The 18,615-nt window shown below is 35.5% G+C and overlaps 2 protein-coding genes across 2 annotated transcripts; both read left to right on the plus strand.

Annotated features, from left to right (window-relative positions):
- Window positions 1-4,306: 4,306 nt before the first annotated feature.
- LOAG_06049 (hypothetical protein) lies at window positions 4,307-9,537 on the plus strand (the record flags this gene model as incomplete). The annotated part of the gene is made up of 11 exons (XM_020447049.1): window positions 4,307-4,691; window positions 5,283-5,450; window positions 6,167-6,229; window positions 6,317-6,402; window positions 7,070-7,236; window positions 7,343-7,573; window positions 7,908-8,090; window positions 8,292-8,384; window positions 8,627-8,772; window positions 8,883-8,990; window positions 9,409-9,537. The coding sequence occupies exons 1-11, from the start codon at window positions 4,683-4,685 to the stop codon at window positions 9,535-9,537; spliced, it is 1,383 nt and encodes a 460-aa protein (XP_020302680.1). The 5' UTR covers window positions 4,307-4,682.
- A 5,793-nt stretch (window positions 9,538-15,330) lies between these two features.
- Window positions 15,331-15,522, plus strand: LOAG_06050 (hypothetical protein; the record flags this gene model as incomplete). The annotated part of the gene is made up of 1 exon (XM_003141586.2): window positions 15,331-15,522. The coding sequence occupies one exon, from the start codon at window positions 15,331-15,333 to the stop codon at window positions 15,520-15,522; it is 192 nt and encodes a 63-aa protein (XP_003141634.1).
- Window positions 15,523-18,615: the final 3,093 nt, after the last annotated feature.

The raw sequence follows: 18,615 nt of genomic DNA on the forward strand, positions 1-18,615 counted from the left end.
TTTTAGCCACATGTTTTGCTACAGCTTATGTCATCATCACTATCCATTGATATCAATTATAAATTATGGAATGAATTAAAGCATAATAATAAAAGTGGAATTGATATTGTTTATCATTTTTGAACGCATTCTGTGCAATATTACCAGATTATATTGCACTGGTCAAATTTGATCTTTGTCACTTTTCCCTACTTTGACTTTGAATTGCTAGAGTCTTCTGCTGTGGTGAAAAAATAAACTAACTTTCATGTTGTCTAATAATATGATTTAAATGACAGCTCACCTGAATAGTTTTTAACTTTCTAAACATAACATCTTATGCAAGTGTTGATCCATCATATGGTCTTCATATCAAAATTTGTTTATTTGGCCCAAACAAAGCTTAATCGAATTTCGTTCTAAAAAGCTCGTATAAAAATGATGGTGATATTGTGTGTGTCTGTTTATGTACTCCATTCCACTTTCAATTTCGAATGCAAAACAGAATAGTCATGAGATAAAATGAAAATTAGTGCACTACAGAAAACTATAATTAATAAATATGATACAGTTTGTTTACTGTTTGCAATCACTAAGCGGAACTTTATATCTGAAAAAAAAATTTTATTACCATCGGAAGTGAAATTAAATAACATTCCACAAAAAATGCCTAGTGTCACTTAATGATAAGCGGATTTCACTTAATAGCTTCTACAAAGCTGGTTTTTTCAATTCAAGACGGAATAATTAACAAACTTTCGCCTCAAAGTTCTAGTGATGATGCCAATTTTGTCGGTATTGGTACTAATAATAACATTTACGAACACAAAATAGGAAGTTTTTATAAGAACAGGAAGAATGACATCAACCATTTCAAATTATCCTTACTACTTCACTATTTTGGTAGTGCACTTATTATCAATTTATTAGAAAATAAAGAAGGAAAGAAATTAACCAACATGAACACTTTTGCAGCCCATAAACGAGCTTTTGAACCTTCAATTCATAGTTCTACCTAAACTTCTCAACAATTCAAATGTAATATGTAATATTGGGGACAAAAGAGGGAAATGCCACTTATAATAAAATCAGGAACGATAACATGTTTTTAACTTATTAAACATTCAAAAGTTGTTAAAGTACTCAAAAGAAAAAGTGGAACTTACTCGTCTTCGGGTATAACCATGAATTTTAATATGACAGACATCGTTGTTCATACGAGGTAGATGTGCCCCGCTTCATCCAATTCCCAGAAAAGGTTTCCTGTGATGAGGTTATTTTCATTAAATGAACAAAAGTACAAAGTAATGAGAAATTTTATACCATGAAGACTGTCTTATCATCGGCATACTATTACACGTTACAAAAATATAGATGAACTGAAGAAATAGAAATTACCCAGCTCCAATACCTTCCAGGTAATATTTGTAAATAATCAGATGTCCACTAGGATTCAAAACAGTAGTACGCTTTCGCCAACGTATCCAAGTGCTGTAAGGGACCTTTTTTCGATGTGTCCGGAAAGCGCAAACGGTAACGAGAAAAGTGCTTCCTAAAAATGCTCACATCTTGATTTTATATGTTCTTGAAGTGAATAATCATAAACACAATCCTTCTGTTTCTTTACATCGTTTTTTTTTTTGAAAAAAGGATTGCATTAAATCAAGAGACAAATCATGATTCGGAGAACAATAACCAACGCAAATATGTGAATGAATCATTCTTTAAACAAGTGCAGAGAGATTTGCAAAAATTAATGGAAGAATAAATAAAGATGAGATGTAAAAGATATGCTGTGAAGGGTGACAACCTGATCCGGCAGACTAATATAATCGTCGTTATGCCTAAACAAGCGCATGTTAAATTAGACAAGAAGTATCACCAATCAACAACCAATGCATACACAAATATAATGACACAATAAATTGTCTGTCAATTGACAGTCCTATTTAATGGACCAAATAAAATATTCAGGTTTCTTGAAAGTTGTCATTTCTGATCAAAAGGTAATATTCCATGCCGTGGAAGGCAAGGGATTGAATGGTTAACTAAGTACTTATTTAATCATCTAGTGGAATCATATAAAAATACCAGTCACAAATTTGAAATAAAATGAAAGTTACAGATGATATGAGTAACAAATTAACATATTGACAATATTAAAATGTAGCAAGCACTCGGACAAACAAGTGAAGTTCCAAGGTGGACTATTGCCTACTGCCTGAAATTGTTATAACACAAATAGAAGATGTTATTCTACAAGTTGGTAGAACAGGAATATTAACTCCAGTTGCATTGTTAAAGTCTGTTAATGTTGGTAGAATTTTAGTTTCAAGAGCTATTTAACATAATGAAGATGAGATAAAGGGTAAAGACTTCAGAACAGGGAATATTATTAATATTAAAAGAGTTGGTGCGGTGATATTATATTTCGAGTTATTGAAGTAGATGTTAATAAACGAAAGCGCAATGGAAGAATTTTCGAATTTGAATCTAGCGTTAAACAAATTGAACGGCAGGCAGCTACTAGATGTACAGGGAATAGAAACTAGAAACTGTTCTGCACAATTACTTGACTATCTTTGTTATTTTGTGGAGTAGGATGCATTTGATATTATTGGTTTGGGAGAGAAATAACTAGAGGAATTTTTTAAAGATGACTTAATCCAAAGGCCAGCGGACATATTTAAAATTCCGGAAGTAGGTGCTGATATTCTAGACAATTTAGGGAAAAGACCGGTTGAGGAAAAAAAAAATTTAGAGATCATGGTTTGATGAAACGCTTGCTGTAAGCAGCGAATATTTTTTTATTCTTAAGACCTTTCGTTAATATCAATAAAAACTTATGAAAACAGCGGATGTCATAGAGGTGGGCAATAAGCGATGATGACCTTGCCTGCTTGGTTGATTCTTTGAATAAGTTTCGTAGAAACAAAAATGTTAAATGCCTCGATATATGTCAGCTGAAATTTAAACACAATGAAATAGTGTTAAAGAGCTAATCAAACAGTTTATTGACCTTTTTTTTTTCCGCTGATACCACTAAACTGATTGCCCTTAAAAGATCCCAACATTCAATTGACTTCTTTACGTAACGTATTCATATTCATTCCAGGATGAGTCATAACATCCCTATCGTGGATCTGTGTCATCACGCTATTAGCATTTCATGCAGAAGTAACAGCGATTTCAGATTATAAATTAAAATTATCATAACTTTTCTCGAACATACCTTTACTAGTTAAAATAACCATTAAAAATGATATTCCTTGCAAAGTGAAAAAGGCTTATTTGATTTCTGTGGAGTAGAAATCTGCGCTTCGGTATTTAACGAACTCTTGAAAAGTATTTTCTGCATCCCATTGATTATAAAAGCGTTCCTGGAGAGATGAATGAGGAAGAAAGTATAAGTTGCAAGAAGTCAGCTGAATATGCTGAATACGGCAAAACTTCGTCCTCCATTGCGCTCAATTCCTGAGTACTAATTGTCCAATATATAATTAGGCTTTGTCTGTGACAAAAAGTTTTATACCACAACAGTTGACAATTTTTACTATCGCTGGATGAAAAGACTTTTCGGAACAGAAATTGCACTAGATTTCTTAATTTCTCCAGAATCATTACTTCTGAAAAGTATGTTAAACAAATCAATGAGATGCATTGAGAAATGCAGTTCTCGTAGAAACATCGATGAAGAGAGAGGGCTTAGTTCTTCTCTACACGCCAGAATCTGATAAAGAAATGATCCATTTATACTGCATAGAATAATTTTAAAAAGGCGATTCATTTAATTATCAGTCAGTCCATGAGTTAATTTTAGTCAATTCATTTTAAACTGATTTCAGTGGCGCCACTTAAACAAGATCATCTCAACAGGTAAGTTCAGCATCTATTACTTGTGTAGCCACATTATTTGTAAAGAATTACCAATTTGCGGAAAATTTCGGAACTTAACAATCAGAAATCTATTCTCACAGCTTTTCACTGATATTCCTTTGTTACCATGCACGTTTGGAAAAGAGGAGATGGACGCTTGTGAGGGAAGGAATGCACGTTTGCGACGGAAATGCACGACAGCTAACGTACTGCATTACTCATTAATTGTCAGAAATTTATAACAAGTACAGTCCGTCCTGTCACGTGCTTCCTACTTGCTTTCTTCACCGTAATGCTTCAACTAATTTTCGACCGATTATGGAAGTAATTGACACCCGGGAGAACATATTTTCATTAACATCCCATCAGAGTAGCCCAAAAAGCCGCGGTTTGGTCCGAATTGTTATTAATTGAGGGAAATGTGGTTCTTATCCAACAGCGATGTGGGTAGGTGGAGGTGGGCCCTTTTTGTTAGCTCTGCTAGGTTGGGCTTCTATGAAAATGTTGAGGGCCGCGTTATTTTGAGCCACGAGTACGCAGCTGAAGGAGGATTTTCATCGTCAAGGTGGTATTTTATAAATTTTTGCGACTGTAACGTAGCCTAGTCAGATCCGAACGTTGTGGAACAGACGACACTTCCAGGTCATTTTACAGTATTTCGCTTTATCGTCAAGCGAAAAGGTCTAAGCTGGATCATTCTGTATTTGTCTCGTTGAAGTTGGTTTGGATAATTGAAGAACACCAAAGCTGCGTGCCGATGATACTGAACAATACTTATAATTTGCTTCGCGTTAGAAGTCCTGCTTAAATTTTGGACAGTTTAAAAAATGACGAAGGTCGTTAGGAATTATTATTCGGTTCATAGTTTCTGAAGTATCTTAGATATTATTTACAGTCAGCCGATAATTTATCACGAAATGGTAACTGAAAGAGAAACAAGCAGCATCAGTGATATAAGTAAATAGCTAAACAGTTCATCTGTAGATAGGTGGGTATATAATTGATGAGAAAGCTGGGTTTTTCGAAATTCGCATTAACTAGCCATTAGTCCATGACAGTGAGTTTCATAATCGACGAAAGATAGCTCATATTTGTTGTTTGATAAGGATTTAATTGCTAGTTGCATTATTTTTTAAACTTTATGACTACACTGAGCGAGTTTACTGGGTCAAGTCTTAGAACTATCGCTGTTTAACTAACAAATTGTGATTTTGACAAAAATAGGTTAGCGAATTCAAGTGAACAGGAGATGATTCATTTCGTAACATAGGTTATATTGAAGTTGCTTGAACTATAACTATCATCCTCTTTTTATCAACTCTTTGCATGTTGCTCTTCCAATGAGGAATTTTATTTTCAAATATATTCATATTCTAAATGGTTATGTCGTTTTGATTCTTAACTGTCGTGCCGGATTTGGTTTTCAGTCTGTCAAGCAACGTTTTATGAGTAAGGCAAGAAGCTGGAAATTTATTTGGAAAGGTTTACCATTTTTGGCAGCTGGTGGTGCCACTTTGTTACTTGCATATAAAATTCAGCAAATCAAATTCGAATTCGGTCCATCCTCTTGTACACTTGCTGATGCTGAGGAAATTGTACGTTGTTATTTTGTTGGACACTAAAAATTAGAATGAAAAATCTCAAAATATTGATTAAGCCACAAAATTTTATCTTTTTGAATAAGAGTTTGTTGCTTTTTAATGAATTGAACATATTTTGTGCACGTGATTTACAGTCTTCATTTATAGAAATATTTATCAGATAGTTCAACATAGACTATAAAACAAAGCGAAGTTCAACTGCTGAATATTTTTCAAGACATGGTACTCCAAAAGTGGAGTACCATCTCTTAAAGAGGGATGGTACTCCAACTCTGTCTCAAGCGATGTCTTAGGAGGGAGAAGTTTAATCTCAAATACTAGACGCGATTTTGTTTTTCTTTGTGTAAATTTGTTTCCGACCCGACAGCAAAATACTTTAGACAGAGTAGATATCATTAGAAAATGTAGAGAGATTCAAACCCCAAGTCAGAATGTTTACTTTGCAAATGAGTTGATTTTGTTCGAATTTTGAAAATATTGCTTGAAGCTACCTTTCAGATTGCTGCGTTTCAATTACATTATTTCGCTGGCATCACCTAATAAAGAGAATTTTTCCTTTTCTGAATATCAATGTTACGTCATCTAAAAATGATTCATTTTGTTCAATTTGTGTAAGAAGCAAAGGCATCTATATTTGAGTGCGTAGCAAGCTACTCTTTGTAATCAGCAAATTGTGGACGTAAGACGAGTCTTCAGAAACAATTTTTCAGAGTCAGTTTTTGAACACCAGAGGAATTAGCAATCGACAGGAAAGTATAGAAACCGTTTATCAGGTAATTATCCTACCTAAACATTTCATCCAACTTTGAAATTTTTTCTGCATACTTTAAAATATAGCGTCAGTGCTTCTGTGTGCTCAGGAACTCGTCAAGAAAAACGACGACAACTGGGAAAATATTCGAGGACCACGTGATTTGGAGGACAATAAAGAGTTTCTTCAGCTGAAGTAAACATTTTTGGGCAGTCAAGTATTATTTTTCATGTGCATGTTGATTTCTAAGTCTACACTGTTCTTTTTTTCCGCATGTATGAAAACATAATTACAGAAAACGTCGGCAAGAAGAAAGAGAAATAGCCAAGAAGAAATTAAAGCAGCAAAGATAAATCATTGTTTAAATGTCAGACGAGCTGCCAGACGAAGACTTCCAGAGGTTAGTTTTTGCTTTTGAAAAATCAATAATTCGGCCTAAATTTTACAAAATGCATTACACAATAAATTCATGATTTGTTTGGTCGCATGTGCAATAATTGAATGACAGTATATCCATTTTTGCTCACTCATTATTAAATCTTAATCATATAATGCATCTCAAACGTTTTCATAAGGTTCTGGTTTGTAATGATGCTTTTTACTTATGTTAGAAGCATTCCCATACAACGGTTTTATCCACTCTCAAATAGCACAACCTTCGAGATGTATTTTGAAATCGCAGACGTTAACGTATTTCAGGATAGAATGTTGCAGATTTATTCTGTATTTATTAAAATCTCATCTAGGAAAAGTGAGACAGTGCATTCACTACTTTTGTACTTGTAACCACCATAACGAAACTTTGAACATATTTATTTGTTTGTGGTTGAGCCTTTATTCTTTGAAATTATCATTTTTGCAGCATACCAGCAACTGATCACAGGGTAGGCTCGTCTGGTGACTTCAGTGAAACACCTCCACCTCCACCGGGCTTCCCAAATACAAGTAGGGAAGCTGTTCGAGGTAGCGAACGAACTCCTGTAATTTCATCTCCTGCAGGGTCCGACTTCCCGCGCGCCTCCACAAACGGTAAATTTTTTCTTAAATTTCCTTAAACAGTTTTATTGTAGTAAGATATATATTGTGTATTTTGCCTGAATTCGATGCGACATTTTCTGATAAGGTACCTTTTCAGAAAGAGTAAACATTCAAATCATTGCCGATCCTACCATTGATCGTCAAACAAGTTTCTCGTCATCTTCCGCACCTACAAGTCAGAGTCAATTAACACAACCTATATTAGATCCAACAAGCTCTTCTATATCTTCCGTGGAAACTGCTGTGTCTACTCAGCCATTTTATGTGCCTGCGGTTCCAGATTTCAATCAAGAAACGCTGTATACGACGGCTGAATCTTCTCAATCGGGTAAATTCAATCATAACTATTTGGCTAAATGTGCTGAATATACTGCAATATAGACAAATTAGTTTTATTGCATTTTCCTTGTACTCAACTACCATGAAAATTGCGAAAGGTTATCTTGGATACTAAGGTAAAGAATCACCAACAAACATCGTAAACATTGTGTATCATTCATACTTGGCTAATACTATCTGAATCAGTATCTGCTTTCGACTCGTGCTGTGTATTTCATTTGTCAAGTAAATTGAATTTTAGTAATGTTCCGTTCGATGCAGTTAATATTCGAACCTTGTTCGTAGTTAATATTCGTATCCTGTACTTTGAAATCCTGTTTTAGTGACATCAAATCTATTAGATCCTGATATTTCATTGGCGCAGACCTTAGTCGCGGGTGCCAGTTGTTCACATCCCGCCGATCCTGAAAATAAGGAAGATCTTGTGGACCCCGCTTTGCTAGCTGAAATACTGCAGTTGGGATTTGAAGAATCTATTGCTGTCTTAGCTCTATCAAAAACGAAAGGTATTTAGTTCCTTCGTTTTTTGTCTAGTAATAAACTGCATGCTTCCCTTATTAAAAGATGAAAACGAATGTAGCGCAAAATTATGGATTCTTGGATATATGTTGCATGTACAGCGTGGTGTGTCGTTTTCCGAACGACATTTTCTTCAGTAAATATTGTTTGAGTCGTACGAATATTTTAATTTTTCATATCATTCTCAGAAATCGGTGGAGCTGAAGCAGCGATAAATTGGATCTTAGAACATAGCAACGAAAGTGATTTTGAATCGGACGAAGAACAAAATTCAATGGGCGGTTTGTTCTTACATTTATAAATTGTTCAGCTGTCGTTTTCTGGTAAATGATGATAAATTGATGGAAATTTTAGCAGGGATGTAAATTTTTCTTACAACAGATGCATAATTGGTTGGTTTATGCCGATCACCAGAACTTTTTCTCCCACTCAGTAATGAATTAAATATCAATAATGTTTTATCTCTCCCAATATGCACCGTATGACATTTTGGCTAAAAATGTTCAAAAATATCTTATTTCAGGAATCCATTCTACAAGTATCATAAACAGGCAGCATAAAATGGTGTTCGTTGTTAATATGAGTCTTAAAATGGGAGCAGGAAAGTTGGCTGCTCAAGTCGGTCATGCAACACTCGGTGTTTATCGGCTTGCGCAGAGAAGCGAAGATGTTTGTGATGGTTTTTGTGTAATGTACTTTTTAAACGGATGGTATCAAAGAAAAACCATTAGAAGCATTATATTTCACTACCTCTATGATAATTGAAGTATGCGTTTCAGGGGCAACATGCATTAGATGCTTGGAGAATATCAGGAGAAATGAAAGTGGTTGTTAAAGGTCATAACACTGAGATGCTTCTCGACTTTTTCAAACAAGCGAAAGACTTGGTAATTTTAAACTGTTTACTACCCGAAATTTGTTGGGGAATTGGGCTGCATGAAAAAATACTAAAATGTTTTAGTTGTATTCAGTTACTGTTAAACCTTCGAACGTGTTACCCATAATGAAAGTATATTTTAGCATTGAATGCCATAACTTTTGTGTATGAAAGTTGCATTTTTATCAAAAGTTGTCAACTTTGCGTAAATGATGTTAATTTACGTCGATTGACACATTAATCATTCCATGTTAGATGACTCGGTTGGGAAGTATTCAATACCTCAAAGTGAAATTTGAGTCACATCTGATTTATGTACTATGTGTTTTGCATAACTTTTAAAGCACGTGTGTTTTTTTTTCAAAGCAATATGTTGCTCTTCACCTACTTTTTAATTTGCCACAAATTTAGTACTGTTAAATTTTCAGGGTTTATTTGGTTACATTGTATCCGACGCTGGGCGTACACAGATTCCTGCTGGCTCACGGACTGTTCTTGGCATCTTTGGTCCAAGTCATTTAGTTGATTCAGTTACTGGCGAACTGAAACTTTTATGACTTTATCCGCTATAGTGCAGATTGCATAGTTTGGTGCTTATTTATTGTGTGAACATTTAAAATATTTTCAAAATTTTATGTTGGACTTTTTACGAATGAAATTTGACAAGCCTTCCTTTTACTTTTTTTTTGTACGCGTTGTTCTGTTTATGCTATTTTATTTTATGAATCGCCATTAAAACCTAGTTTTCATTGGCAACTTTCAGCGCCAAAAATATGAAAACCCCTGTTTGGGAAACTAATATTGTGCAGTGAAAACTGCAAGTATGAGTATCGAGGAAAGACAGCAAAGTTGCAACAATTATTTATCATCATATTTATGTCATAAGGATTTTATTTGAAATTTCATCTTATTTGATTTCGCTCTAAAGTAACAGCGTAGAGAATCGATTTTGGTTAGTTTTTTTTTTTTCTTGTAGTGGGCCGATCGTTTCGAAGTACTACGTGATAAATGATGCTTAAGACGCTAATGCTGTTTACTCTCAAAAATCTGTGGTTTAAAAATTTTGAAGACAGTTCTGCGCACGCGAGACATGTTTTATATGAAGTCATTTGCAGAATAACTGCTGACTTGCAGTTGGTTTTTGTAGATTCCGCCTTTTTGCTGATGGCTTCTTTGTCACAATATTTCCATGCACTGGAAAATACGACACAGCGTGTGCTGTGTCGAGATTTAACACCACAATCCTTATTGGTTGAGCTCCAATAGGACAGACAGAAAGGGACCTTTTGATTTTAATACTGATCGTTTTTCCTTTATTGGGTTCTTGCAATCGTATGATTTGTTTATAATTATTATTTCTGCTTACATTGTTCCGCTTCGAAGTTTGGATATGTTAGAGTGCTCTTCCCTCTTAAATTTAGAAATGTACTTTCAGAGCTATCGACTTTATTGAACCGTCCTATGGATCTCCACATAAAAAGGTGGTTCCCTACTTACACTACAATAGTTTGTGATGAGCCACTTGCGGTGGAATGCTAGTGCCACATTCAATTTTGCATACTGTAACAAAAACACATATTAGGGATTTTCTGGAATTAGAAAAAATTCATGTAGTATACGCAGTGTTAGGCCCACAAGTGCATACTATTCATCTTTTGGAATATGACATATTAATCTATATTTAAATGACTGGAAAATGCAAAAATGTATTGTAATGTGCGATGCAATAAATCCTGAATAGCAGTTGACCGCGGTGAAAATGGAATAAGAGTAAAGATTTCTTAAAAAGCAAACTTCAGACGTGACCTCAGAACTATCTGGTTTATATTCTTCATTCCATCAAACAGTTCGGCATCGTATAGTCAGCGTAAATTCACATGACATCAAATTTGGAACAGCTTGGCGGGCCTATGGCCTATTTTCAAAAACAGAGTATGAATTAATTGGGACCCAAGAACTTTTCATTAGCATTACGTCGTCTGCAAATCTGCACGAGAATCTATATTTCAACTTTTATATTGAGGCCTTGTCATGCGTTGTTCCCACATGCAAGCTTTGGAAGACGCCAAAATACTCCTACATGAATGAATTCGCCACATATCTCTTGTGGGATTTTTGTGATATAAAATGTAGTGGTAAAAACGCCTTTGGACGACAGACTCCCGGATATTGCTATGAAAAATATTAACAGGAGCGAAGAAAGCTGTAACAACACAAATCTTTACTAGAAATCCCGATGTAATAATGATTCAATAAAATAAGATGCTCACTTAACTTATGAAAGCAATAATGTACAGAAACCTGTGGCAGTGATTGCTGATTGGTAGATGTAGAAATTAATCAGTCAAAGCAGAATTGGAAACTGGTGCAGAGTTCGAGAGGGCACAGAAAAAATAGTGCAAGTGTCACCTGAGTGGAATAATCCCGACATAGCTCTGATTTTTTTAACACAAATTCTACACTTCGCACAGTCTCTCCAGAAGTTTTAAGAAAAAAAAAAAACTTATAGGTAATGTCTGGTGTATGCAAGAATATCGCCTTACGAAAAAAAAAATGCATCAGGAAGTATCTAACGTTACGTATGCACCATAATTGTACTACAAATGATGAAGTACAATAAAAAATAGTAAACATATAAGTGCATTCCTTCGTTTAAAATTCACAAGAGGCAAAAAGCAGTGGAGGATTGCTGGCCAAACCCCTTCTTGTACTCAGACTTTGCTGAATACATCAGTTTCAAAACATTTTTAATACTTTATTCAGACTTTTGAAAACCAGCAGAGAAGATTAATTAGTAATCCCGCCAAAATGATCCATGTGAGTACGGAAAAATGCACCACAACAAAGGTCATCTAAAAGAGTTTGGCCAATCATGTGAGATACTATTGGAGTACATTATCATTACAGGAGAAAATATGAATCAGCCCAAAATTTGAAAAAAAAAATGGGTGAACCTAGAAATACAATCGAATGGCCGACCACCCCACCTAGGTCCCAGATTTGTGTTGTCCCAGAAATTTATTACTACAAAGTTCACTGGAAAGAACTTTACTGAATATGTTTCTGGAACTTTACGTTGTTGCCTAGGAGAATTTTGAAGAACATCCTGAAAATTACTATCAAAACCAGATTGCTCTGTGAAATGATCTGAATAAACAGTTCTCCAGATTCTCCGGACAGCAACACACCTCTCCAGGACCACCTTACGTGAACCCGTTTACACTGGTGGATGAACGGCCATTCAATTTGTTTGAAATTATAGAATTGAAATATTTAAATAAAGAAATCTTAAAGAGTGAAAGAAAGGAGTAGATGAACCAGAATACGAAAAAATGGAAACAAATCCGTTAGAAGCAAAAGGTACCTTTGAAAACATGAAGCTGAAAGACATATAAATTGAAAGACAACCAATTAAAAGGAACATATATAAGAATTTGCATATTTAAACTTTCTGTCCCAATCTCAGCTGAAGAAATAATTAACAGAGGAATTAAATAATAGTGAATATTCTTTAAAATGTCAGCAAAAACGAACAAAAGTAAAGTATACAATAATCCATTATCCATTTCAATACTAGATACTCAGCACCTACTTCTCGAATGGTAAACGAAACGAAAAAACAAGTGGTCGCCCCATGTCTTTAACATCCAAAGCTTGCAGGAAGAGAAAGGATTATTAAAAATGTCGTTAGAAAATATTGCAAAATTAAAAGTATCCTCCGTACCTACTTCTTCGGTTCGCATCTTTTAGTCAGTAAAGCTTCTAGAATTATGCACAGGAACTACACTTCTACTTCATACAGCACCTGACTGTTCCTGCAAACTAGATTCGTAAAAACGCATAATGAAAGAATCATAGATATGAGGAGTCCTGTTACGGCAATGCAAAGAGGAACATCATCTGGCTATGAGGATATTTCGCTATAACCATGACTTATAATTTTAGCAAAAATTAGGAGACTTACTAAATTACAAAGAATCTAAAATCTTTCGATGGGAATACCAAATTCATATGGATGAAAACTACTAGGTAACGACTGAAATCCCTACAGTATTCATCTATGTGCGTGTGTCACCATCCGTTTTTGCGCTGGCTACTTATATTGATATTAACACATCAAGTGTTGCCTCACCATTGTTTCTCGGCCTCGGTGATTAGCAGGACCTAGAGGCACAAGATCACCACAAAGTCTGAGAAGGAACCTGAAATCGAGTTATGATTTTTAGTATAGCATCCCTTAGATATTCTAGAAATAAGGGAATCATCTGAAAATGTTGAAAGTACAGCCCAATTTTAGTCTAAAAAGTTTGTTCATTTAATTAACCAAAAAGGAATTCAACCGTTCTAGTAAATTGTTACAAGATTCCTAGAGATGGTTAGGTATCAAATTTTTCAAAAGCTTACAAAAAAGTAGAGCACATTTATCCATAATAATGTCCACTTTAATATCCTATCTCTCACCAGTAAGGAACAAAAATTTTCTAAATACATTGGAAAGAACACTAGACCGCTAGGGTGTTCACAATGTGGAATAGAATTTACCATTTGGAATTAAAAAGTTGTAATCAAGATTGTAATCAAAAGATTGTAACAATTAATCATTTCAAAACAGAAATAACTACGGATGCCGGATGCTTTCTATTGGCGATCGTGACCAGCAAGACTGGATCAGTAACAGTAGAAAAGTCAGTTTCTCTATTCAAAACTGATAAAAGATCTTGACCCTCAAACTACTAAAGACCTTCATAGCATTAATAGAAAAACCAATTAATAATAATTGTTTTGACCAAACACCAATCACATTCCCTAAAAAGCGAGGAATATCACGATTTACAATGTAAAATAACCTTTTAAAGAAGTGACTGGTGCCGCAAAGTATCGAAAACTTCTGCTCTCTGATCTCTACATCCCAACACAGGTCATATTGCTGCTGTCTATAAGCCTGGACACCTCACTGGCACTCGCCTCAAGTCCTCTGAAAAAATCATGTAAACCTGAAAAACCATATTTCTATCTGACATTGCATATAAACCGTTATCCTTTTAGAGGGGGAATTAATGCAGAACAAACACTAAGAATTCGTAGGGAATAACTCCATATGCAAAGCATGCATGTGATACAATATTCTTTTCTAGCACTTATTTTTGAATTAAAAAAGTGGACTTCTAGAGAGTTTCACATCATTAGTGGGGAATGACACTCCTAGTAATAATGAATAAATGAAAAAAATCACCGGATGACAAGGATTACCAACTAGCTGAGTAAACAAAAGTACTAGTAGTTTGCATAAAGTGTGCAAAAAGAGCAAAGAAATATTGATGAACTAAGGAAATAAGTATACTGCAAGTGAGAACTTCGCAAATTACTCTATTGTTATAAATTTCACGAGCGTTATTTGCCTGTAGCCTATACAATTGCTTCAACATTGCACAACCGAATTTAATACTGAATAGTAGAGGATAACTTTCCATCGTCACAGAATTGATGTAAAAATATCAGTTGAACCAAAAATTAAAAAATTAAGGCAAATATGTATCTGTAATTTTACAACACGACTCCATCGAGCATGAAATAATTTGAAGGAACATGAATTACTTTCGTTTCAAATTTCCTTTCCAGCAATGCCTGTTAAGTAGTTCATTTCGCAAATTCACCCTGATAAAAACATCGATACTGAACGAAAATTACAATAGATTCGGAACATTTGACTTGAAGAATGAAACAAATAATTAATTATTAAATATTTGTCTACTTCAGGCTATTTTTGAGCCCTCTCAGATTATATCCGCAATTTGAAGGTCAATTCCAAAAGGTAATTTAAGTGTTTTTCATCATAAAAATTTCTTGGAACAAGAAGGTGAGAAGTTTACTGGACAGAGTAATGAGGAGGAGCAAAAAAGTGAATGATGGAGACACATCTCTAAAGGACAGCACGATCACTGGGTGTACATCAAGAAGAATATGAAGGGGTTTCAGGCTAGCCATATTACCGCTTTTAAGTTACCCTTGGCTACCACCGCATCAGGCTTGTTGCAAGGACCAGATTCTATAGCTAATTAAAAAATTTCCCTTCGTGAAGAAGTTGCTGGTGCAACCATAACTAAACAAGTATTACGTTGTTGATCATGGAAGTTCCATAAGTGGATAGCAACTATGATGAAAAAGATAATCAACGGATGAATGGATGGAGAGGGAAACTCACAATGACCAGACTAAATGAAATATATAGAAACAAATCGAACATTACGATTATGCAAATTATTCGTAATAGAATGAAAGAAGGAAGGAAGGCGAAGTGAATATGCATCGGTGAACGAGAGAGTGAGTGGGGCGGAGAGAAGGGAGTAGGGATGGATGTCTGCGGTGACGGCGATAACACCCACCAGACTATGCCGTCATCGTCATCGGGTTGTGTCCACCCACCTCCGCAGCACAATCCCCTAAGGCGTAGTATTACATTGCAACAGGGCCACTACGTGCCATGCTGGCGTGCAGACAACGACGACAACAACAACAACAACAACAATGACGGTAGAGAGTAGTGAGTGGGCGGGCGATATTTAGAGAGTTATCACGAATTCTGGATGAAATTCGATGTAAATGCAAATAGGCAGACGGCAGGGACCATCTTGAGACTTGTGTAAACAGCGAGCAACGGTGGTTTAGATGATTCCCTACTACTCTCTCCCACCCTCCCCCTCCCCTCTCTCTCTCTCTTTCCCTCTTATAGTGATCTCGCATCCTTTGGGCAGTCTTCCTTATAACTTCAGATTTACCGGAACAAACATGTTCCGTTACACGCAAGATAAGACTACCATTGGGGTATCATCTTAAGCTACCTGTGTTGTTATTGATATCAGGAAAGGACCGCTCTTCTAAATAACAGGGGACTGTGTCTAGTAATTTTCTCCAGTAAAATCGAATGTTTACCCGTGACTGCGAAACGCACTGGTAGTATGTATGGTGGGCTTTACCGAGAGCGGTGATGATACCATTTCAAATGTTCAGTAAGGTAACTACGGACTGCTTACGCCTATTGTAGCGTTCAAATGTTGTGAATAGAGTTCACATTTCCGCCAGCAAAAAAAAGCATCACAAACTTTGCGATAAAGGGGTAGAAGCAGAAACAGATTTTGGGACGAAAAACCTTCAGAATACTGGTCAGGGCTATTAGATAAGACAAAAGTGGGCAAAAGAACACGGATTTACTGGAAGCAAGAGAGAAGCTGCACCTGGCGAAAGATTAGAATACTGGAATGAAAAAAAAAGAGAAGACATGCTTGTACCATATTTGGTGCACCTGCTGGACCGATCCGGAAAGTATTGTGACCAACTGCCCATATTCCTACTTCAATTTTAATAACAACTTTTTTATCAAAAGAGCCAAAATCTGTTTTGTATATCGAGTTTTTAAAAAGTACCGGAGAAGTTCATACTTTTCGGAATCCATCGGTTCATTGTAATGGTGCTAAGTTCTTTACCAGATGTCTCGTACAAAAACTGTTGTGATTGAAACTTTTATTATAAACAGTGAATTTCACGCTCAGCGTGATGACCCCTTTTGCTTTTGGTGGAGAGGTAACTGATCGCTCCCTCCCCCCATCACCATTTCATCCGTGATTGATTGAAAGGAACGCTGATGGCTCACAGCTGAGAAAGAAAGGATGTTACAATGAATCTGCATAATTAATGCAGCAAGCAAAGTGCAGAATGACCCTGAGGGTCGCAGGAGCGAGGCGGGTATCGCGTGGTAACCAGTGCCAGTTGTCATCATTCTCCTCCTATCCGATAACCCCTTGCTGTTCACAACTCCCTCCCTCGCCTTCTTTTCCTCCCTTTGGATGGCGTTTTGTGACCCTAAGTGTGCATGTACAGCTCACTATACACGCCTAATCTCTGCGATTGTGATAATGTCGACAAGATGAGGATCATACCAGAGAAAGCATTCTCAAGTTCATTAACATAAACATAAATAGCAGAAGGGGAGAGAATCGAGAAAGTATTTCAATTCAATTCAAATGTTGAAGTTAGAAACCGTTTCTAATGATATCATCCTACAAGTTTTGACCTTTCTATTCTCCACTTTTCATTTCTTATTACTGACCAATACGGAAATAACATCGGTTCAGATATCTTATCGCTTAGAAAAAATATGAAGCAGGGGAAATGGCGATGATAATAAGGTATAGAGATGAACATCTGTGGAGGGATTTAGATAAGTTGAGGATGAACGGGTTAAACGGATAAGAGTAACGATGTTCCTTGGTCACTTTCTTGGGTGGTACACGGTGGTGGTGACATATCCTACCCTACTCTGAGCATTCTTATTTAGAACATACTAGTTACCAAACTCATCAATGCATGGATGGCGAAGAACATGAACCAGCAAATGGTGACACTTTGTATCCGCGTCACTTTTCCTCAACATAAATTTGCATGCAGAGTTGCAGTTCAGATAACTCCGAATTTCTAACTGCAGTTGGTCTACGGAGAGATGTAAAAACAAAAATGTTTTCCCAAATGAAATTATGATTTGAAAATGATTTAAACTAACTGTTTAAATGACCAAAGATTGTCACTTAAGTAGCTTTTTCAAAAAACATATAATGTACAGAATCATTGCTATTATGTGATACTGTGCAACCACAAGTCAATATAAATACTAGATAATGAAGAGGTTAACATTAGCTAGTTTGAATTGATAACCCAAGAAAGTCAACAAGGAAACTTAATTTCTTGCTGAAGATCAACAAAGCACTGAATACACTATGTATTTCTATCAAATTTTTTATCGTAAGTTTTTGCCATTCCAAATTGTTACGTCATCTGGAATTTGCTTACAAAATGTTTCGAAAAATGTATAACGTTTCTTATCATTATAATTTCTTTAGATAGAATTAGTATTTTTCAGCAAATGTCGAATGTGAATTTTAGACGAAACTTTTCACCCTTTCATGTTTGCCACTTTTTTATTCCAAAAATACAACGGAATTGGTTGGGATATCCTGAAATGTTTACAGTTGCATTGATGATATTCAGTTATTTACAATCACAGCCATTTCACACTTCAAAAATTAAACGTATTTTTTCCAGAAAGAAAAAGTGAAACTTACAGATTATTTCTAAGGGCTGTTTTAAAATTTTCCTTTTTTAAATGAAATAAAATTTTCCTAAGATTTTAATTCAAGCAAAGCTGCCTGCATGAAATGGATGAAATGAGGCCTTCGGAAAAGTTAAAAAGCTAGTGGAAAAGCCAAAAAGCCTTCTCCACTGGCACATGTTGATAAACCGCTTCACTGATTAATTACCTTCAAAAATCCAAGCTTAGTTTCGATCATCCAAACAATACTGCCAGTTACACTGACTTGATCAATGCTTTTATTTCACACTTGTCCCCTTTCTCAATGATATGCTGATATGTTCCTTTCAGTGTTTCTTCTGCTTCTATTCTCCGTGACTCAAAGTTCGTCTAGAAAAAATTCTTTGGAACCATTTCGTAGTTCCAATCGGAAAATCGTTCCAAGTCTCAATCAAGGTCCATATTATGCGCAACCGGAACAGATTGCTCTTAGCTATGGAGGTAGACCATGTTGGCTTTATCAGTTTTACAAATTTATTTTTGTTTTTGTTTTTTT

This window comes from Loa loa, assembly GCF_000183805.2.
Source record: "Loa loa unplaced genomic scaffold supercont3.75, whole genome shotgun sequence".
NCBI classification, from domain to species: Eukaryota; Metazoa; Nematoda; class Chromadorea; order Rhabditida; family Onchocercidae; genus Loa; species Loa loa.